The 24,094-nt window shown below is 39.4% G+C and overlaps 2 protein-coding genes across 3 annotated transcripts in view; both read left to right on the top strand.

The window, feature by feature from the left end:
* Nucleotides 1-14,115, top strand: part of LOC309498221 (uncharacterized protein) — a gene marked incomplete at its 3' end in the record, with an annotated part of 31,766 nt that extends 17,651 nt beyond the window's left edge. The window contains exons 3-7 of the mRNA XM_082168795.1: nucleotides 10,897-11,251; nucleotides 11,358-11,475; nucleotides 12,933-13,447; nucleotides 13,683-13,721; nucleotides 13,811-14,115. Coding sequence (XP_082024921.1) covers nucleotides 13,258-13,447; nucleotides 13,683-13,721; nucleotides 13,811-14,115 — 534 coding nt within the window. The 5' untranslated portion in view covers nucleotides 10,897-11,251; nucleotides 11,358-11,475; nucleotides 12,933-13,257. The remainder of the gene's footprint in view (nucleotides 1-10,896; nucleotides 11,252-11,357; nucleotides 11,476-12,932; nucleotides 13,448-13,682; nucleotides 13,722-13,810) is intronic.
* Nucleotides 14,116-17,545: 3,430 nt separating this feature from the next.
* LOC309504884 (uncharacterized protein) overlaps nucleotides 17,546-24,094 on the top strand; it is a 9,313-nt gene continuing 2,764 nt past the window's right edge. The window contains exons 1-9 of one of the 2 annotated variants that reach the window (XM_082178170.1): nucleotides 17,546-17,669; nucleotides 17,766-17,867; nucleotides 17,968-18,203; nucleotides 18,602-18,782; nucleotides 18,929-19,022; nucleotides 22,499-22,883; nucleotides 22,991-23,054; nucleotides 23,352-23,443; nucleotides 23,567-23,681. In XM_082178170.1, coding sequence (XP_082034296.1) covers nucleotides 23,042-23,054; nucleotides 23,352-23,443; nucleotides 23,567-23,681 — 220 coding nt within the window. In that variant the 5' untranslated portion in view covers nucleotides 17,546-17,669; nucleotides 17,766-17,867; nucleotides 17,968-18,203; ... (2 more) ...; nucleotides 22,499-22,883; nucleotides 22,991-23,041. Of the gene's footprint in view, nucleotides 17,868-17,967; nucleotides 18,204-18,601; nucleotides 18,783-18,928; nucleotides 19,023-22,498; nucleotides 22,884-22,990; nucleotides 23,055-23,351; nucleotides 23,444-23,566; nucleotides 23,682-24,094 lie in introns of both variants that reach the window. The other variant, XM_082178171.1, reaches the window with a different exon arrangement.

The following is a 24,094-nucleotide window of genomic DNA, read 5'->3' as shown; positions in this document are numbered from 1 at the left end:
GGGCCCCCCCCAAACCCCAAAAAATGCAGTTTTTCCTAAATAACTACCTGAACCGTGGCACCGAGGATGAAGACATTTTTATGGTATGTTGGTCTTAAGGGCCCACATCAACCTAGCCCATAATCACTCATTTGTGATTTGCGCCCCTCCCATAAAAAATGAAAATGCAATATTATTCTGCTTTAATCGCCCCTATCTTCAGTTGAGATGTTCAGAACTGCACCATATTTCATGTGTATGATTAACTTGACATCCTCTGGGGGTATGCTAAGTTTCGTAGAATTTCATCCATGGGGGGGTATAAAATAAATTCATTTATGTGCACATTTAGTGACTGTACACTCATCGGCCTGTAGATGGTGGTGTTGAGCGAAGGGTTGCTGGTTTAGGATGATACTGTCACACACACACATGCAGGAATACAAACAAACGCAAGCATGCACACACACTGACATCCACACGCACAGACACACACCCATACACACACATACAAATCCACATGCACAGACACACACACACAAACACACGCGCACACACATGTACGCACGCATACATACACGCACAGACACACACACACACACACAGACACACACATACACAAACACACACACATACACACACACACACACACAGACAGACATGCACATACTACTACTTTTTTTAGGTATATACATAAACACGCAATACAGCCAAATTGCTCCACGTCATTTATTTTTGTGGAAAGCCAGTGCAGGCCTGAGCGGCGGTCATATTTTGTACCGCCATGCGGTACATCTAGTTACATATGTCTTAAACATCAACAGGTTCATTTTTGCCTGAAGTTTTTGCCGAACGTTTGCAAAACGGTCCGAGGTAATGATCAGCCAACATACGGTGGAGCTGTAGCCTATGTGAGTTGGATGAAGTGTTACCGTTAAAATTGAATATTTACGCCAAATCAAATATGTAATCGCATGATGCTAGCTACTGCTAGTTAGCCAGCTGAAACTACCCTACTTAAACCTTGTGTGGTGTTCATATTTTTGTTATTCAGCCAGTGTTCGTGGGTCTGGTGAACCCGCTGCATGTTTGGGTTTTTAATTCAACAAATTGTTTTCTCTTTACCTTTGTTAGATCACATTAAAGAATTGCAACCCTGTGCGGGAACGGCAGGGGTAGAAACACAAAATTCACTCTCGCACTTACACTCTCTCACACACTCTCTCACACAGCACAGTTGCCAACTCTCGCGAGACAAATAAGCAACTGGAGCTTCAAAAACAAGCCCAAAACAAGCCCAATATTATTCGATTATTTATTTTCCGCATTATCATTTATTACCAATAAATGAGCCTTCAACATATTAAACTGAAACCACTCCTATATTAGAAAAGGATTAAAAAAAATTCAGCGAACTGCAACAAAGCGGAGGGCACGCACTTTCCTCATCTCCGATCACCTATGAGGCTGGATAGGATTGGAGAGAAGGAAAAGGACAAAAAGACAAGAAGGGAAAGACAAGAGCATTAAGAGGAGCTGTAACATATATTTAGCTTAATAAAATAAAATTGAACCATATGTATCTTCTGTTAGTATTGTATAGGACTAGGCCTACTTGTTTTTTATTAAAACCTGTGATAATTAATATATTACAAAAACATTGTAAAAATTACAAATTTACCTTACAAAAGAAGGTCATCCCTCTCCTCCCCTGCACTGTCCATCATATCCCCAGCGGTCTCCTCTCCACCTCTGTACATCCCAACACTAAAGCGCTGCAACATTTCTTGGCTTGGGACAAAGTCCTTGCAACAAATTCCGAGTCTTCTTAGGCCGTAGCGAATGTACAATATGCTACTGTACTGAGTGTTTTCTGCCCCATTCTGTTCCGCAATTTAGATTTTACATGGTATATTTGTGAAAAAACCCTTTCAACATCTGCATTGCTTAAAGGCATCGCAAGAAGAGACAGCGCAAACAGGGCCAGATCTTTAAAACACTGTTCCCCACTGCTGTCCTTGTAGTTCAGAACTTCGGCCCAGAACTGTTCTGCTTGACAGTCATCCTTTATTTTCCACTCATGGAAGCTGATTGCCTGATACTGTGCATCCAGGGCCCCGAGATCACCAGTGTACATTTTCAGCATAGATACTGTGGCTAACTGAGGTTTGTTCTGCGATAGAATCACAGATGGGCTGAACGATGACATGGATTTCCAGGTATTGATATTTGCTGGGAGCCTATTCTGCACCTGCTTTGCTGCTTCCAGAAGGAAATCCCGGCATCTGTTCTTCATATTTGTTTCGGCAGGGCTGTCCAGCTTTGCCTCTCCAAGAGTAATAGTAAACTGCACGCCGAAATTAACCGCACACACGGGCAGATGATTGGTTGTGTCATTCAAATTGACATCAAGGAGTTTGGAATCAGAAGGAGGTATGGCGCTGGGTGTGATTACTCTGGAGATAAGTGTACGGAAAAATGACTGTAGGCAGTCCAGCATTTTAAATGCATTTCCATTTTCGAGTTGGAACAATTTGTTGACTCTAGAAAACTCATGTAAGATGGGCATAAGAAACTCCAGGTACAGTTTATTTACAGGATCACAGTACATCTGGTAGAGTACTTCTGCATCATAGCATCGTTTTGCATCTTTACACAGCTGGAAATGTAACTTCAGCTCATCCCATTGCTTTAACACACGGACACAGCAGTCATATATGGAGAGCCATCTAGTGCCTGAAAGCTGCACTAGCATCAATGGCGTTTCACCGGGGTTGATTAATTGGTCAATTTTGGCATATTCTCTGCGCCTCAGTGCACTGTGAGAAAACCAGTTGTGCGAATGTGAAATTAAAAACTCGAGATTGCGAGGCAGTGTTTCAACGGCTTTGCTGGCACAAAGTTGAATTGAATGACACACGCACTTAAGCAGTTGTAGTTTCTCATTCTTTTTGAGAAGGTGAGTATAAACTGAGTTTTTCCGTCCAACCATGACACTACAACCATCAGTTCCGATGCCTACACACTTCTTGAAATCCAGACCGATACTGTCAAGAAACTGCGTCAGTGTTGTCGCGATTGCTTCTGCCGCCTCTCCCTGCAGATCCACTAAACCCCAAAATTTTGAAACAATTTTGTTTAATGAGACACTGAAGTAACGCACTACCACACACAGCTGCTTTACCGAAGCGACATCTGTGCTCTCGTCGATTACCAGTGAATACGGAGCCTCTCCAATATCTTTTAGCAAGTCTTTAAACATGCAGGGTTGTGTATAATGACATTGCTGATAAGTGCTGTACATTTTGTACGATGGATGCTCACGTCCTTTTCAAAGGCCAAATTTACCAATTCACCCAAGTGATCAACTGAACTAACTGCTGTGTGGCAAGCTATATAGCTTGCTAGCTGAAGCTCAGCCATTTGATTTGTAGTCGAAGGTTTTGACACTGTAAAACCGATGTCTGTTAGACGCGTTGAGGAAAATGGTTTGGCATTCCGCTTGTGTTTGTCTGTGCTTACATGTTGTAGCAGGTCTCCATGGTGAGCACGAATCTCCGTTTTACAGTACCTGCACATCGCTTTACTCTGATCACCAACCACTTGGCCTATCCAGTCTTTAAGTTGTTTATCCTTTTCCCAGTCTTTGTTGTACTTTTTGCCATACTTGGACCACTTCGTTGGAGGCATTGTTTGTAGAAATTGAAATACGTGTATTTCTGTCGATCATAGCTGGATTTTAGCGCCGCGCGCGCCGCCTGCACGTTGAACGTGATTTTTCTCCAATGAGGGGGATAAGGGGGCGGATTCGGCGGAATGTTTTGACGAATGTTACGCCACAGCACTTATATGATTGCACTGATTGGCTATATCTATGAGCAGACAGTGTCAATCAATGTATTGGAGATTGAGAAAACGGCAACCACCATAGATGTAAAGAAAACGAAGTTGCTTGTCAGATTTTCCTAACAAGCAACCATATATTTTTTAATAAGCCTAAAAAAACGCAACCCGCAACCTGTGCTGTTTTAACGCGACTTACTAAAAAAAAAAGCCCAAAGTCGCATATTATAAGCGGACTTGGCAACTATGTCACACAGTCGCGCATCCAGTAGCACCTCACTGCAGTACACGAGATCCAGGGGGCGGAGTTGGATCCAGATATAAGGGGTGGAGATTGGTAGGTTTAGGGGTGGGTTAAGGGATCAGGGGGTGGAGATGGGAAGGTTTAGGGCAGGGGTATTCAACTAAAATTTAAAGAGGTCCAGTTAGAGAAAATGTCTTGAAGCAAAGGTCCGGAAGATAATAATGTCTAACTATTTAGTGTGATATATATTCAAGTAGCCTAGTAGTTGTATCAACATCTGCATGTAATCAATACCTGACTGACAAATCAAATGAATTTAGTAAAATTCTAAAACTTTTTGACAATATTTATTGTCACATAACATAGAACTGAATATATATGAATGACTGTAGATAACTATAATGTTCTCTCATTAACTATACAAAAGTAGGGCTGCATTTCAAAATAAGAAAATAAATTAAATGTGAAAATTGTGCATGTTCAAAAAAACTGCTTAACTTCAGAAAAATTAAATAAAGGGAGGAAAAATGTCCCCTTTTCTGTTACACATCTTGACTCAACCGTCTCAAACAATTTTACAGATAATAAATCTCAACACATCTTAACAATTGAACAGTAGAGCATCACTTTCTTCCCATCTTATATCCCACTCCCCCACTTTTTTGCTCAGTGTGAGAATTGAGCTCTAGCTTGTCTTGCCAGGATTTTAAACCTGGGCTTGAATGGAGTCAGATGTGACCCACTATTCTGCTTCATGTTGACAATATGACATGACGTGGTTTAATGTAGCCTACCTAAACAATGATTACCAAATGTCTCTCTCATATTGCTCCTCGTAACCACTGAAAACGGTTAAACTTGAACCCAAAGTCCAATTATTATGGACGTTATCTGACATTAAGCGTTTCTGCTTCACATTTTCAGCAGGGCAGCGCTCCGCTCCGGCTGTGGGTTGACTCCCCACGGTTCTCATGGGCTTAATATACAAGTCCTAATGCCCGTTTCACACATACTCTGTTTGCAGTGCGTATTTTTTCTCCGTACCCATGTTAACTGGTTAGAGCTTTCACACTGCATGTGGTTGCGGTCCGGCGATCCGTTCCAGGTGCGGTGCGTATACAGCAGTGCAGCGATCGTTTCCGCACCGAGTCTATTTCTGCTGTGCTGCACGCGCTGAATTAAAGTGAATTAAAGTTTGTGGTCAAAATGAACACATATTGACCAGATTGACATGAAAATTTTGTAATTTCATCATAAATGCATTTAATTAAATAAAATGTAGTAATCTCACCATAAATGCATTTAATTAAATACTACTAGTCATCTTTTCACTTTAAGACCGGGGTAAATCAAGGAAAACTACAATTTACTTAACAAGGCGACATAATGAACAACACTTGTTTCACTGGTGGAGCTGGAAAAACAAGTTCTTTGTGACATGCAAGATTTATTGTATAAAGATTTAAATTCTGCAAAAGAAAGGGTATGAGTCAGCTGTTTTTGTCAATTTGAAGGGTACTATACGGTTATCCGGACCACACGATGGCCTACCCCTAACCCCGCCCCTAAACCTACCCGTCACTGGGGTTAAGACCAATCAGGGATGACTATACGGACTGAAGGGGGTGGATTGGAATCCACTGCTGCTTCAATGTATATGTAATGAGTGATTATAATCAAGGTATTAGTCAATCTTTTCCCTTCTAAATATCAAATGAATTGAATGACTTCTCTGGAGATTTTACTTTGTTATAGAAGTTACCAGTGTTATTACTGAAATGTTCTTTTCATGTATTCTTTAATGTCAGTATTTGATATCTGAATGTAGCTTGCTTATTTAGCCCGGCTTCCAGAAATGAAATAGGGACATGTTTTGTGTTTGAGAAAGGTCTTCAACGTGTTAAAACATAAAGGGGTCATTGTTATCTTGATGTTTTGAGACGAGACTCCTGTTTATAGTTAGAGCCTGGCCAAATCCAACCTTGGAAAAGCTGTGTGTCGGTGTGTGTGTTAGTCTTCTTGCTTACAGGTTAAGGAACCACTGGCATTGTTGGAGATTGACTGAGTTGTTGTTCGAGACATGATGGCACCCAGCAACCCAAATCTGCGACCTGGAAGGTCACGACGTGCCTGACTTCAGGGTCTGAGTGTCAGCTGCATAATCTATGGAGATATGCTTCAGTCTATCTGTATATGTGTGGAAAATTACTATGTTTATCTATTTCTTAGCCAATGAGAATTATTCAACCTGTAAGCAATGACGTAGCTTAGACCTTGGAAATGGTATAACTGCTGTGATCTTTGTAACTGTAAGCGGGGCGGCCTATGAACTCCTGTGTGAGTCTTGAAGCTGAACTTCTGCTGATGAAACTGCAAACTATTTTCAGTAAAACTTTTCTTCTATTTTTTAATAATTCTGACTCCGGGTCTTCTTTCAAACATCTGGTCCATGGGTCCTAAACTGTTAACCCCTAACAGGACTTTACGGGACTAAAAGACACACGTGTGGTCCGGATAACCGTATAGTTCCATTTTAAGTTTTAATTGAATAATACTTTATTTAAATTGTGTTTAAATGTGAATGCGTCTATTAAAGAGTGTATGTCTACAAAGAGAATCGCAATGCTGACAAACCTTTTTTTTTAAATAAAATTTGCTGATAACTTGAAATACAAATAGTGAATATGTGTTTGTGGCACAGCCGCAGATCAGTTAGCCTACGCACTGCAAACGCATCATATGTGAAAGCACTATAGCGCGTGCTGCTCCTGCACCGCATACGCACTGCACATGGAGTATGTGTGAAACGGGCGTAATGGGACTTGAGCGTATTTTCAGATGCAAATCTAAATAAATGTGGGATGTGGTGCGGTGGTGACGCATTCATGTAACATGGATGGCGCTGCCAATAAAGCAACTAAAAGCTGTCACCAAGAACCAGCAAAAGTAATGATTATGAATATGTCAAATATAGCAGACATTTTAATTGTTTATAAATAAACAAGTGTTTTCTGTCAGTGTCGGCTGCAAAGATGAAGTTGACGATGCTGACTCGCTATCTTCGCAGTAGTGAACGCGCCAGAGAGAAATGCACATTTCGGATTACATAAGCAGAGAGCAGTCTGTTTTCTTTCGTTTTGAATTGTTCTGTTTAAAATTTCAAGCTTTCTATAGATGTATTTCTCAGGTCTGTGAGGCAAGTAGGCTACCTTATGTTGAGTTTCGGTTCATTTATGAGACGTGCTCCAGTTCAGGCGCCGGCGCCTCCATGTCATGATTATCAGATTTTTTTTAAAAAATTGGAGTAATGGCAGCAGTTTTAAATGATGTAGGGACAGTTCCATTGGTGAGAGAGAAGTGGATGAGCAGAAATGTGGGACAGGCTTTAACAAGTTGTGTGGGAAATGGGTCAAGTTGACAAGTGGAAGCATTTCCTTATGAGTTCTGTGATTTCAGAGATAGTTGGGAGGTGGAAGGAAGAGAATGAATGTGTGGATGGGTGAAAGTCAGCTGAGTTGCTGAGGTGAGGGATGAATCCAAGGTTCTGGTGAATATTTTGATTTTTTTCATTGAAAAATGACATAATGGAGTTGCAAAAGTCGGTTGTATACAAGTGAGGGGGGGAGAAAGTCCTGGGGTTGAGTGATATTGTTAAGTAGGGAAAACAGTGACTTGGAGTTTTCTTTATTAGCAATGATTATACTGGAGTAGTAGTGGGTTTTGGTGCTAGCAATGGAGTCCTTATAACGTAAGATGTGATTATTGTACATTTCTTTGTGAATAGTGAGACCAGTTTTCCTATAAAGACGTTCAAGTTGCCGACCTTTGGCTTTCATGAGACGAAGATCGGGGGTGAACCAAGGGGCGGAGATGGAAAATGAAACGGATCTGGTTTTTAACGGAGCAAGGGAAGGGAATTAAGAATATTATAGAGTCCAGTGTTGTAGTGAGAAACCAGATCATCAGGGGGTGATAGATTGTGAGTGTTGGGGGGCAGAAGGAGTGGATACTTGAAGTGAGAGTTGCAGGATTGATATTCTTTATCCGAAATGAAATAAGGCGTGGTACTTTAGAGATGGAGAGAGAGTTTCACAGTAAATGAGATGAGAAAATGGTCAGTTATGGGAAGTTCAACAGCTGTAAAATCAGGAGTGACACCAGAGCAGCAGATTAAGTCCAGGGTATGTCCTTTTGAGTGTGTGGGAAAAGTGATATATTGCTGGCATTCAAAACTCTCTAAGCAGGAGGAGAAGTCTTTAGTAAGAGGCAGATTGATATTGTCCATGTGAATATTAAAATCACCCAGCAGTATTGTGTTTGGTGAGAGGATAAATGAGTAAGAGAAGCAGCAAAATCATTTAAAAATTCACTATTCGGTTTGGGGTGGGGCGGTAGACAGTAGCAATGATGGTTGGAGTGGGACTAGACAACTTGCAGACAGCAGATTCGATGGTTTTGGCTGTAGGTCCGGGTCCGTATTGGATGTCTTCTGGGTCCGGACCCGGACCGCGGTCCGCCTGTTAGTGACCTATGGTTTAGGGCAGGGATAGGCAACTTCAGTCCTGGAGGGCCACTGTCCTGCAGAGTTTAGCTTCAGCCCTGATAAAAACTCACCTGCCTTTATCTATCTAGTAATCCTGAAAACATTGATTGCCTTGTTCAGGTGTGTTTAATTAGGGTTGGAGCTAAACTCTGCAGGACAGTGGCCCTCCAGGACCGGAGTTGCCTATCCCTGGTTTAGGGTATATGTAAGGTGGGAGGGAATCACTGGATTTCGTGTTCTGCAGTCCGCAATAAGATTTGAAAAAATGAAAAATTTGGCACAAACTTAATCTGGGAAGAATTTGTTAGAAAACATCAATTACAATAGTTTACAACTGTATAAATTGACATTGCATGTGTGATAAATAATTTTACATTGATTTTTGTTTTATTTTCCTCATGATATCATTTCCAGAGCGTTTTCCTCTGTCAAAGGTTTGAAGGACAGCCCAAGCAAGGACGAGGAGTATTCTGATGGGCTGCTCCATTGACCCCAAACCTGGACTATTTAACCATTGACCCCACTGGACTATTTAAACCAGTATATTGATCAAGATTTAATTAAACTGATTGTATACTGCTCCAATGCTACAGGCTGTAAATAAGAGATTTGCACTTTGTTACACAATGGTGTCTTGATTGTTTTCTGTGAATACAGACCCAGTGTCCACATATGTGGACATCATTTTTTTCAAAAAGTGCTTCATATTCAAAGATAATATCTGGTTATTATATGTATTGGTCCCTCCTAACCCCAAAAAGCTAGAAGAAATCTAAAATGCACGCCAAACCAAAGCTCAGGTCTTAGGAGGATATATATATATATTCGGGGATGTTTTTATTTCATGGATACGTTTGTTGTATAAATTATCTTAAATAATGCTATATATATATATATATTAGTGGTGGGCCGTTATCGGCGTTAACGTGCTGCGTTAACGCGAGACTCTTATCGCGCGATAAAAAAAATATCGCCGTTAATCTATTCTCCAAGTTGGGTTGGGAGATGGCTCTATACTACACAAGCTATGATGACGCAATCTACCCGCGGCCGCGAGGTAAACCCGGCTGCAACGCATATTCGTCGTCATCTTAAGTAAACACGGCTGAAAGTGAAAGCTGGTGAAAAAGATCGGTGCAACATGTTACATTATTTGGACTTGGTTCGGATTTAAGCCGTCCGACGAGCAGCAGAAAACTATATACAGAGTGTGTGGGGTAACAGTTCGGTAAGTTAACACACGAATAATCCGTTCTACCACCTCAAATTCAAAACGAAACATGATATCACTGAATACCAGCGCGCGCGTATTATTCCCATTCCAATATATCTTAGTGGTGTAGCACATAATCTCGATTTTAAGAATCGTTGTTGTGTTTCTTTTTAACTGAAAAGACATCAGTTAGACAATATTCTAATTTTAAATTTGGGGTTTCATAAGCTCCAAGCCATAATAAACATTAGACCTACTTAAGTCTCTGCAGCTAGTGTACTTAAATTTTATTTATCTGCAAAATTATGTTGTATACTTACAGTTTTGCACAATATATGTTCTCAAAACTACATACACCCTTTAAAAAAAAATACATTTAGCAGTTGTTTAGCATGGGTCTGTGTAATCTGTTCTGAAATGGTTTTATTATAATATACTGTATATCGTTATCGCAAGAGGCTGCAATGTATATCACAATATAGATTTTAGGCCATATCGCCCATCCCTAATTGATAGCCTATAGTAGTTGATAATAACATAGGCCTACCTAATGTTGCCTATGGATGGTAACAGTACAGTAGTAACCTTTTACAGTCTATGAGTAGAACAGCTTTCTCAAGCAGTTTGTGATGCATTTTGGAAACAGGAGATGAGCCCCTGGTCTAATGCGCCACCTGGCTTGAGAAACCCGTTCTCAAAGACTTACTTTTATAGTCATTATTTGGGTAGCACACATATTCTGAATGCCTTCGGCAGAATTCAAATGAGCCATTTAATCTAGATTAATTTCAAAATTAATCTAGATTAATCTAGATTAAAAAAATTAATCTATGCCCACCTCTAATATATATATATATATACACTCCAGGAGCAGGAGGCAATTGAGGCTCATAAGATCAGGAACGAGGAGCTTCAACTAAACAAGGTGACCAACATCACCATGCCATCCATCTCATTCAAGTACAAGAACACTGATCTTAAATGCTCGAGGTTTAATAAGTCAGATTTACTCTACAGTGTTTGAAACGCTGCACTGTATTAAAATCTTCTAAATATTGCTTCCTTCTTTCACAGGACGCATTCGTGGAGTTCTTAAATGGACCTCAACTTTTCGACAGCATGTTTGCTGAGGATCCTGATGCAGAGAAACTGGCTCTCCTCCCCAGTTTCCTCCCCCATGGAGACATATCCTTGTTATGAATAGCAAAATATACAAATCAAAAACGAGACAACCAGTTGAACACATCAAAATGCTCACAAATTAAATTCTGTGGAAAATGCAACACATTTTGGAAATGTGTAGCATGGAATGCAACAGATCGCAGACGCCGATCTTCTTGAAGCTCACATCACTTCCTGCCATGAACAGGCTGAGCAGTTCACTGAAACTCTCATGAGTATTGAACTGCCACTGGTGGACCAACTGGAGGTCAGAATAAAAATACCTATATTGTTAATGTAATATTAATTATGGAGCAAATCACCTAAACGAATGGAAGTTTCACAAATATGCTTTTTTTGTTTTGTTTTTAAAGGACATCTTCAAAGACATAAAGAGGGACATCTCAGACATGTTTGAAGGGTTCATTCAATATGTGCCAGGGATATATCCTTTATCCAACAAAGCAAATCAAAAATACTTTTATTTTATGGGTAAGGCTTCTTTAACTCTCACACACATTCGCACTGTGTCGAGACCTGGAGAACCGGTACCATGAACAACAGCTTGGGATTGCCTTGGCAAAACACTGGAGAAGGTGGTCATGGCGTATGTATGACACGCCAATTCGTATGCCATTTTGACGTGCTATCAAGACGCATAATCGGCCTCCATTGACTTGCATAACCTCGCGATTGCGTGTTAATTTACGCCAAGTTCTCCTGGAAAAAAAACTTATGTTCGGTTTTTTTCCGACCCTCTGCGGAAACCTACGAAGTGCTTTCAGAGCGCAGTCACGTGACTATCACAGAGACTGGAGGGCAAAGCATGTGAGTTTTCATCTTTTACAACCCACAAGTGTTAAGATTACCTCCGAAAAGAGAAAAAACAAAGATATATATATACAAACTGCAAGTCTTAGGCACATTTGACCCATATACAGCACCCACTGCGTTGTTTTAGCTAATCATTAAACGCTAGCTAGCTACGCTGCTCATCCGATCATAACATGATAGACTATAATAACTTTCATCACTGCTCATTTCATAAAGGCCGCCGCAAGAAAACGTGTCTTTGTTTACATTGTATAATGTGCTGTTGGATTGCTTATTTTGCAATTCTGTCTGCCATCATCGGACTTACAAATCGCATTTACAAATTTTACATTTTATTTTACATTAGTTATTTCATACGAAGATAAAAGTTTGCGCTATATAACCCAGTACAACATAAAAAACACATATATTTTTATGTACCTTCTGGTATTCACACTTGCTGTTTTATATTTGTTAATCACCTTATGTTTAAAGGTTTTTTTTTTTTTTTTTTTTTGGTCGAATGTAGACTTTGAACCCAGCCTAAAATAACCCAATATATCCTGTGAATTTGCGGTCTGTGTTCAAGTGGTTTGTGTAATTTACATTGATGTGCCATCAACATGTTTTAAAGTTTTTAAAAATGAATATTAAATGAATAAGTTACATATACAAACGTGCCATGATGAAGTTGGTGAATTGTTAATGCCCCCCTTTACACTTTTTAACATCTTCATCAACTTGTCATGTATAGTATGTCAAATTATGACCATTATCATTTAAATGAAATTGCCTTTCTTCCATGTTTAGTGTTCACTCCAGTATATCATCATCTGAACAGGTGTAGCCTACTACACAAGGGCTAAGGTGTATTTAGTATCTGTGACCAGGGGTGGTGGTGGCGCAATGGATAAGACACATGCCTTTGGTGTGAGAGACCCGGGTTCGAATCCACTGTGAGACACCAATGTGTCCCTGAGCAAGACACTTAACCCCTAGTTGCTCCAGAGGCGTGCGACCTCTGACATATATAGCAATTGTAAGTCGCTTTGTATAAAAGCGTCAGCTAAATGAATAAATGTAAAATGTAAAAATGACCATTTTTTTGTCTAATTCAACCTTCCTTTACTTTGCAGCATTCCAATCTCCTTCAACTCCCAATCACACCTACCTCATCCAACCCTACAGTCGTCCTCTTTAAAAGCGTGACCAACGGCTCTTTTAAGAGCCATTCTTCTCTCTTCTTTTTTTTTTACTCTGTTCCATTCTCAACCTCTCCCAACGTCTTCAGTTTCTCTTTTCCCAAATTTTGTCCTCACTCTCTTACCCTCCGTCACCTCTCTCTCCCTCGTGTTTTCTCTCTCTTTCTCTCTCTGACACACCCACACACACACACACACACACACACACACACACAGTCTGTATCTGTCTGTCACTCTGTCTGTTGGTCTGTCTATATAAATGGCAGGCCACTGTAATAAAGAGCTTTTGGAAGCTGCAATGGTCCTTGGGGACATCTATATTGAAAGTGCAGCAGGTGCAGCTACTTCGTACTCTACCCAGACCCCTACTGAGCCACCTGCAGTACGGCCTTGCTTGCGTGGCCACAAGCGAAATGCTAAGGGGAAACCTCTATTCATAGATCAAGAAGGTTTGTTAGCTATTTTGGCATGAAGTTGGTTATATTTAATGTTAAGGAGCCTCCGTGGATGTAAAATGTATGTACTGCCAGTGATTGCTTGTCTCGCTAACACCAGACGGCATTTCAATTCACATTTTCAATTGAGAATGGTATTGTGTATTGTATTGAAGTAATGTGATTGTATCCTGTGATTTTGGTGACATTGCTATCCTTTCCAGTGATTCCATATTTCTCTGTGTTGCAGCTGGTGTAGTTCCAATGGACTCTGGGAATATAGTTGCAGGTAAAATGCCATTCAGTATTCCACTATCCAGTATTTCATTTACTGATGCATTGATTTAAATATTTTGTCACAATTGTTTACTGTTTTAGATTCCCTGGCAGCATTACAAGATATCCTCTCTGGGCTGCCAGAGCGTGCCATGTCTCCCCAGGAGGATCCAGAAGGAAAGTGGGCTCTCCGCCAGACTGTAACACATGAGAGGTGGGACACGGCCCGGCCAAATCTGATTGAGGCTGTATTGTCTGCTGCCAATGTCCAGAAGACCTGTGGTCACTGCAGTGAGGAGGCTGTGATACGCTGCCTCGACTGTTTTCCACGGCATCTCTTTTGTGAGAAATGTGATGTTCAGGGTTCGTACGGTCATGAAAAACCTGGAAAAGTCATGGAATTTTAAAATGGCAATTTCCAGGCCTGGAAAAGTTTTGGAAAATGAATAAACTCAGAAAGTTTTGGAAAAGTCATGGAAATTTGTTTTTCAAAATATCCGTGTACTTGAATTTGTTTAATTAATAATATTGGTGAAACAAATTGCAATACTTTTTTCGTTAGAGTGATCAGTCGAATCACGTGACTCACTTGCGGCGGATTTTGATTGTAGGCCTCCAGAAAACTAGATGGGCCAAAAGAAATGGGTTCCCCTTCATGTCCGTTTCAGCGCTTTTCTGCGGCACTGAGGACAGCGACTAAGTAGCAATACCTGTGTGGCTCTTGTGTCGCTGTCCTCAGCTCAGTGCTTCAAATGAAAATAAGCTGCTTTGCGTTTTCATATTAGCTATAGGCTAGCTACCGTCTGTATGCGCCTTTCCATTACAGATTTGAGCAAAACTTTTTTTTCTTCTAAATATCGATAAATAACTATTGCAAAATGACGGTGTTTCCATTAACCGATGTTAAGCAACTAAAACTTATTTTTTTCCTCTCGCGATCAGTCATTCCAAAAATCATGGCAACGGATGACGTTAGTAGGTTTATATCTCAGCCACCGCCCTACAAATTATTATTATTAATGGAAGGAGACGTGTCTTATCCAAGCATTAATGTCAGGGAAAGACCCTTATGCGAACGGCACATATATAGGCTAAGTTTCTTCATGTTTCTCCCTTGATTGTGATGACTTTTTGCCTCTTTGTTAAACATTTAAAATATATACAAATTAATATGGATGATTTTTTCTTTAAAAAAAATTATTTTGTCTTTTATTTTCCGTGTTGGCATTTATGAGGAAAAAACAATGTTACGTGACCGTTCTCCATTACGGTAATGAGTGCTCTGAATGCGGCACTAAAAGACTTTAAAACTTACACAGAGACCTCAAACAGAAAGCACAAAGCCTTTTTCAAAAAAATTCGTTTTGTAGTAATTGTATCTTGATTTTAAAATATGTTTCATTAACCAATTGCTTAATAAATAAAAAGTAAATAGCAGAAAATATATAATCACGACACAGTGGCGCCGGAGTGAACTGGAGCTTAAGCTATCATCCATGAACCGAAACTCAGCGTAAAAGGTAGCCTACTCGCCTCACAGACCTAAACAAAACTGAAATAGGCCTATATCTATTATCTACAGAAATCTCTACTTTTAAACAGAACCATTCAAAACAAAATAAAACGATGTAGCCTAATCCGTATGAAATGTGCATTTCTCTCCGGCGTGTTCGACTAATCGACTAATCAGAAGATCAGTCAACTTCGTCTTTGCAGTCGACACAGAAAACACTTGTTTATTAATAAACAATTAAAATTGAGAGAGAGAGAGAATATATGATTAGTTTGACTCATTTTGAGGACTTATAATGATGATCTGTTAAGATAGAACGTTCACCGAATTCTGATTAGTCGAGAGGATTTATCCGTTTAGGCTAAAAATAGGGTCGGCGCTTCTCGGTTTGGAAAGAAACTGCATCTTGCAGTGGCCTACATTTTAAACAAGGAAATATAGCGATTTGGCATGAAACGTTGATGGAGCAGTGAATAGGGACAATCTCGTTTTTTTTAATGGCGTTTATCGCGTTTTGGAAAAGAGCTCTTCAAGCACATTTTTATGGAAGCTTGTTTCCGCCACAGAATAAAACATTTTAAAAGATAATTGCGACTTTTTATCTCACAATTGCGAGTTTACATCTCGCAATTCTGACTTTATTTCTCAGAATTGCGAGATATAAAGTCAGAATTGCGTGTTATAAAGTCAGAATTGCGAGATATAAAGTCAGATTTGCGTGAAATAAAGTCGCAATTGCGTGTTATAAAGTCAGAATTGCGTCTTATAAAGTCAGAATTCTGACTTTTTTTCTCGCAATTGCGACTTTATATCACGCAATTCTGACTTTATATCTCGCAGTTCTGACTTTATAACACACAATTCTGATTTTATATCTCGCAATTCTGACTTTATAACACGCAATTGGGAGATATAAAGTCAGAATTGCATGATATAAAGTCGCAAATTGCGTGTTATAAATTCAGAATTGTGAGATATAAACTTTTCTTTTTCCCCCTTAGAATTGGACTTTATATCTCACAATTGTGAGTTTATATCTCACAATTCTGAGAAAAGATTTTATATATGTGTTATAAAGTCAGAATTGCGTGATATAAAGTCGCAATTGCGAGAAAAAAAGTCAGAATTCTGACTATATCTCGCAATTCTGACTTTATAACACGCAATTGCGACTTTATTTCACGCAATTCTGACTTTATATCTCGCAATTCTGACTTTATAACACGCAATTGCAACTTTATTTCACGCAATTCTGACTTTATATCTCGCAATTCTGAGAAAAGAAAGTCAGAATTGCGAGATGTAAACTCGCAATTGTGAGATAAAAAGTCGCAATTATCTTTTAAAATGTTTTGTTCTGTGGCGGAAACAAGCTTCCATACATTTTTCATCAGCTACTAACGTTACCCGCCTATGGAAGCTTGTTTCCGCCACTGAATAATAAATAAATAATAATAATTGCGACTTTTTATCTCACAATTCTGACTTTTTTCTCAGAATTGCGAGATATGAAGTCAGAATTGTGAGAAATAAAGTCGCAATTCTGAGAAATAAAGTCGCAATTGCGAGATATAAAGTCGCAATTCTGAGAAATAAAGTCGCTTTTGCGAGATATAAAGTCGCAATTTCGGGATATAAAGTCACAATTCTGAGAAATAAAGTCGCAATTGGGAGATATAAAGTCAGAATTGCACGATATAAAGTCGCAATTGCGTGTTATAAAGTCAGAATTGTGAGATATAAACTATTCTGTGGTAAAAAAAAAAAAAAAAGGGTTAGGGTTTTTTCCCTTAGAATTGGACTTTATATCTCACAATTGTGACTTTATATCTCGCAATTCTGACTTTATAACACGCAATTGTGACTTTATTTCACGCAATTCTGACTTTATATCTCGCAATTCTGAGAAATAAAGTCAGAATTGCGAGATGTAAACTCGCAATTGTGAGATAAAAAGTCGCTATTATTATTTATTTATTATTCAGTGGCGGAAACAAGCTTCCATACCCGCCCGCAAGGAGTTCATTATCCTATGGATTTACGTTAATAAATGTCTAAGGAGTTGTCAGGGTTTGACATTATTTGTGTTACTGTGCCAGCATATTTGAATAAATATTTATTTTGTATTAAAACATTGCTTGTTCATTTATTTTATTCAAGATATGGGGTGGTAAATTTGAACATGGATTTTTATACTTATTTTACATGTATACACAGACATTTTATGGAACATTATGTCATGAATATTTACCTTTAAGTCATGGAAAAGTCATGGAAAAGTCATGGAAATTTAATGGTAAAAATGTGTACGAACCCTGGATGTTTCTCAGCACCGGCAGCATGTTCTGCACAACAGAGACTATTTAGTGGAGGGTTTTCACCAACCCATTTCTCCAACTGTAATAGTGCAGAAAAGAAGCAATGGGACGTATTGTCTTATTTCAGAGGGTATGAGCATATATATTATAGTTTATATGAGCATATATATTTGTAACAATACAATTTGTGTTGATATACATGGTGTTCTCTTTCCATTCGCTACAGCCCGGCTTCTCCCACTTGCATTGCCGACAGCCGTGTGCTCTTGCAGCAGAGCCTCTGTGAAGGTCAGGCCAGGACGACCTGTCACTCTTGTCACAATGAATGGTATGTGTCTGTGTAACAAGGTCTAGCCATTTCAAAGCTTGCTTTCTCAAACAAAGATGTTTTATGGAAATCTACATATCAATCACCCATTTTATTATAGGACGATTTGATCTCATGCTCCCAGAAGTAAATTGTCAGAGCTGTGGCAGTGACTGGACACCTGATGTCAAGGACCTTGTGTGGAGTGGCTTGTGGCCCGCATCCACTATTAAGTTCCAGACAGTCTATCATGTAAATGTTTTCAAAACGTATGAACAGATGAAGTTGGATGCACCGAGTATGTCTCGTCATGCATTTGTGAAGATGCTAGAGACAAACTCAAAACGTCATGGAAGGGTAAAGTACCAACACTACATTCAGTCTTGCAAACTACTAACTTTTGCTAATGGGAGAGGGAGGGTGTTAGACCTGCTGACTGCAGGGACCTCCTTAGGAATGGCTACTCTCAGTGAGGGCTTCTTTTCTACTTGTACAGTAACGACCTGTTGAAGGAGGAGGTTATAAAGCCTTAATGGAGCACTCACTGTGGAGCTAAATTAGTTATAGGAGTAATCATGCTCAGTTCAGTGTCTCTTCACAAATGCACATTTTTCTTCATTTTGAATACACACTGGCGTCAGTCACCATGCATTTGAGGCCAATATATGATGACATTTTGCCTGTCTTTAGACAGATGGTTTGATATGTGTAATGTCAAAAATGCAACTTTTTTACTCCCTTTGCATCTCTTACAGATTGGTCAAATCTGCCGAGATACATTTCACCTAAGTTTTCGTCAGTATAAATATTCAATATCGGAGCTAGACAAATATTTGAGAAAGGATGACATAATGCAGTGCCCAGCTTGCACTCCAAACATGGTGGCTGTGTCAGCAGGTGGAAATAGGAAGGCTTATCGCTTAACAAATCAAAAAGGTGTGTATAGTCCCATACTGCAAATCAATACATAAAAGTATGACTATGAAAGGGAATATAAAGTTAGAGATATACCCAAACTAAATGTTCTTCTATTCATTGTATTCAACATTATAATTTTTTTCTACAATTGTTTTTCATTTTAGAACTGGTGATAAGTCCTTCTATGAAGGTCTCTTCTTTGCTCCTGACAATGATGTGGCCTCTTTCGTTGAGAAGCTGCAATCAGGCATGAGAGTGGTAAGACTGAATGAAATGTACACATTCACCAGCCAAACTATTATCATATCATGTTTGGCTCACTTTTGTCTTCACTTTTCACTTTAGTCTATATTATTATTACCACAACACACAGGAGCTGCAGGTGTGCCAGCTGCACCTCCTTAATGTCCACCACATCTCAGGTTCTTTTGTCAGTTTGAGATGGCTCAAGCTTTGTAGCATGCCATGTTTTCCTGCTGATAGTACCCATTTAATGTTTGGGTACATAGGGGTCATGAAGTTATGAACAAGGCTCAGGAATTCTAGATATTATCAGAGGGAAAAGTGTGCTGTTAAAGCCACACTAAGTAGAAATTGTATTTTTGTCAAACAGCGACCCCCTAGAGTCGCTGTGGAATACTTGCACTGTCGTAAATATATTAGCCTATATTATAACGTTTTTACATGATTGCAGCTAAATCACAAGTAAATAGTCTATAGTCTAGGCCTACTGTATAATTTAATTTGTGTTGTTTTTATTGGAATGTAAACATTACAAAATGCCAGATAACATCAATTAAGTTAAATGTACGTCGCATTATTTCATAACATTGGCCGTTATGATGTCATTAGACATGATTATTGCAATTTATCATAATAGTTTGCAAATTGTGCTCGTTTACACTATACAACCTCTACGTTAGGCTTATTTATGTCCTGATAATTATGTGAGATATTGAAAGCTGTTCTCATGATAATCGCAGGAATCAACGTCAACAGCGTCGTCTGATATCCCTCAGGACTACGTGATAAATACACCTCAGTCACAACACCTGAGTTCAGCTGGCAAACTAATTCGTGAGGCATAGCTATCTATATTTTGGTTCCGAATTGTTTTAAAAAGTCAATCATAATTCCTGTGCCTAAGAAAACAACTGTCACCTGTATGAATGATTTTAGACCTGTAGCCTTGACTTCTGTGATTATGAAGTGCTTTGAACTGCTCGTGAAATCATATATTAACAACTGCATTCCTGTCTTCACTGATCCACTACAATTTGCATATAGATCAAATAGAGCTGTGGACGATGCTGTATCTTTGGTTTTACATACTGCGCTTCAACATCTAGAGGGTAGGGATACGTATGTCAGGATGCTGTTTGTTGATTATAGCAGTGCCTTCAATACCATCAGACCTTCCATTTTAATATCTAAGCTGTTAGACCTGGGCCTCTGTACTTCCATCTGCAGGTGGATACAGGATTTTCTAACAGGTCGTCCCCAGACAGTTAGAGTAGGCACTACATACTCAGCACCTATAGTGTTAAATACCGGATCACCTCAAGGTTGCTGTCTTAGTCCTCTATTATATAGTCTGTATACCTATGACTGTATTGCAAAATATCCCACAAATAGTATTGTGAAATTTGCAGACGATACTACTGTGGTAGGACTTATTGACAGCAACAATGAAACTGCCTATAGGGATGAGGTGAGTAATTTGATCATGTGGTGCCGAAGAAATAATCTGTCCCTGAATGTGGGGAAAACTAAGGAGGTCATCATAGATTTTAGAAGAAATAAATCCACACATACACCTGTCTACATAAATAACTCTGCAGTTGAAATTACTTTTAAGTTTTTAGGCATCCATATTTCAGACTCCCTTTTATGGTCTTTCCATATCACCTGTGCCATTAAAAAGGCACATCAGAGGCTTTACTTCTTGAGGTGTCTCAAGAAATATGGTATGTCACTTAACATTTTAAAAAAAATTTACCGCTGTACAATTGAGAGTATATTAACAGGTAATATTACAGTGTGGTTTGGCAGAGCTACTTCAAGTGAATTGAATCTTCTGACAAAGGTGGTTAAAACTGCATCAAAAATTATTGGGGTTCCACTGGAATCGCTCCAGGACATTTATTGGAAACGGAGCACTGGGAAGGCGTTGGGTATTATACAGGATGTTAGTCATCCGGCACATAGTCTCTTCTCCCAACTCCCATCAGGGAGACGGTTGCAGAGCATCCCAACGCGTACATCACGTTTTAGGGACAGTTTTTACCCACAGGTTGTAAGGCTACTGAACGATAGTGCAAGAGGAAGGAGGGTTGAGGTTTGAGCTGATGTTTTAAATTTAATTTAAATGTTATATTACCTTATTTATTTATTGGTGCTGAGAGAGTGCTAAGGCACATTGTATTTCATTGCTGTGGTACTCTGTACGAATATGCATATGACAATAAACTTGAACTGAACTGATTTATCAAAACGATTCCATTTACACCTGGTCACATAAATGTATTTTTGCGAAACGGATTTAAATTCGATCTTCAATTCTCGCGCTATAGGCAGATTTAATGGAGTGCACGTCACCGCAATAAGAGAGAGCAGTAAGCCTGGTAAGATAATTTCGTTTCTTTACTTTTAATGATGAAGATTGTGTGTTAAGCGTCTGCGACTTACTTTCACTTTGATTAGCGATAGTTTGCACGTTGGCTTGATGCAGTTGCTCATCTGCGGTGATGTGTGTTCCAGCCATTGACTGTAAAAAAAATAGGTTCCAGCGCGTCGTCATATCTGGATATAACATATAACCTATAACACGCTCTCACAAATGTTTTTTTTTTTTTTTTTTTTTTGCTTTTTTTTTTGCATTTTTGGGAGGAGTACAATTTACATATGTGGTTTCAACAACCATATGCATTTACACTTGTCCAGTTTCGTCTGGAATGCGTCTCAGATCTCCTCCTGAAGTGGTTTGAGGGATCGACGGATTCAAATCCGTCTCAAATGCGTTTCGGAGGGCATTTAAACCTGGACTTTTCACGATCGGATAGCTATCCGATCTGAGAAAACGCATGAAGTGGCCAGGTGTAAACAACCCCCATGACAAAAACATACGCACGAAAGCCGAAAACAAACGCTGGTTGGCCTCTCACGTCCAAATTTGACGAAGTGGTGGGGGAAGTGACGTATGCCGTAAAGCAGTCGAATTTTGTAGTTCTTTTTGTGCTCTGGTTACTACCCAAACCCCGAAGTTACATAGTGCCAGTAAAAGCGATACAGACCCTGTCAGGCTATGGCAGACGTGTCATTCAACCTATTGTAAGTCGATGTACCATCACAAGGATCTTGAAAATATATTATGAAGGTTGAAAATTACATAGTGTTGCTTTAAAACATTCTCACGCCACCATCAGCAGCCTAAACATTGATTTAAAGCATTATGTATTCAGGCTTTCTTGCTAGTTATGTACAATTATGATTGTACTTCTTGAATTTTACTCCAGAAAGCCAATTCTGTCCAAAGTCAATTACACTAACTTTCTTCTCCTTTCTAATGTTCAGTTTTAACTTCAACAAATGCAGACAAAATGCACTAAGTAGATAGCATGTGAGGATATTTGCAATAACGAACATGTCAATAGGTGTAATATTTTGTCTATTAAATGTATGTCTGCATATATTGCAAGATGTCTGTTTCCTTTGTTTGTGTAATTGTGTTTTAGACACCTGGAAGAGCCACCTGTGGCAACTCAACATGGGTAGCAGCAAAAAAAAAAAAGCTAGTGATCGCCTAGATGAGGAAGGCATGGAGATCGCTGTGTGCCGGCATGGCTTTTTCTTGAGGGGACTCAATATGTACCGTGGCGAAGTATTCGCCTACCCACTTTATCTACAGCAGGACCTGGCAAGCTGCCATAGTGTCAATTTTTTTTGCACTGATCAGATGTGTAGATACTGGCCCTATCTGCAGCGGGTGGCGGGCCAGTTTAGGGAGTTTGGGCGGCTCCTCAACATGAAGCCGCTACTTTCGCTGCTCCACGCCAAAGCCCACTCTGCAAAGTGTGAAGCAACACCCAAACTGGAGCGGGTAATACCCTTGGTGAAGAGGTACAATGGTCTTTGATATATACTGCATGTGTAATGAATCAAATAATACTAATGGATACAATAGGTTTTGAGTTTATACCAGTGTTGCGCTCTTTCAATTTTCATAGGTGGAACAAGTAAATAGCTTCCTCTCCAAGGTGGCTTTGACTACCAAGTACATGACAAAAGCTGGTAAGTATTATCGTGTAGAACATGAAAAAATGAACAGTGGAACCCTCCATCTGTACACCCAATATCTGCTGTTTCAGTAGCTTACACTTGATCACAGCCCAAAAAACATCACACAATCAGTTCACTATTCTCCATGGTTTCATTATTCACAGTCCTACAGACCATCACCCACAGGTAGCCTACTAGGGATCTACTGTACACAAGTTTGGCCAAACCATAGCTGTACCTCATATCCAAGAAATAGCATTGTAATTAGTATTAGTTGTTGTGTAAATATGTGTATGAATTGCTTTACAGCCAGGATGGACATAATCACTATACACGTGCTTGGGTGGAACCAGAGGAAAACCGAAACCTTGCACATCACACTCAGCCAACGATATCACAAGGTCTGCACAAAAATCCTAACCGAAATAACGTTCTAGTCAGAATATGTTGCATTATGTTCATGTAGTGTCTTTTTGGTTATTTTTTTATTATAATTTTTTTGTGGATTGCTATTCTTTTTGTAGGTGGTACAGAAAAAACAGATAGAGGAAAAACTCAATGAACTGATGGCACAGCTGAACTGCACACCAGAAACACAAGACCAGTGGGTGACAGATGTGAAAGAGTGGGCACTAAGAGGTACGACAACAATGCTGATAACCAGTCAATAGTTGCTTTTCCATCCAACCTTTTAATGCGCATTGGAACTATTCAAATAAGAAATCCCGGTTGGAAACCCGTGAAATGCACATAATAATTTCTAATGCGCATAGATAATTGATTCGCTGGGGGGGGGGGGGGTGAATTAACTCTTGATGCGCATAAGGTATGATGGGAATTAAGTTGATGTAAGTTTTATTTGCATACATTCACATTTGTTGTATTGTGACACCTCATGTTTTAATGGTACAGCTGGGTAAACGTCTTTAAAAAAAAGTAATTCTTAATGCACATAACACATGGATGGAAAAGCAAGCAGATGCACGTGTTCGTAAGCCACATTTTCATGAATGCGCATACAATATGCAAATGAGTTAGATGCTAACGCAACT

The sequence above is a fragment of the Leuciscus leuciscus genome, assembly GCF_965113295.1.
Source record: "Leuciscus leuciscus genome assembly, chromosome: 1".
NCBI classification, from domain to species: Eukaryota; Metazoa; Chordata; class Actinopteri; order Cypriniformes; family Leuciscidae; genus Leuciscus; species Leuciscus leuciscus.
The sequence above is the reverse complement of the archived record's forward strand: the minus strand, read 5'-3'. Positions and strand labels throughout refer to the sequence as shown.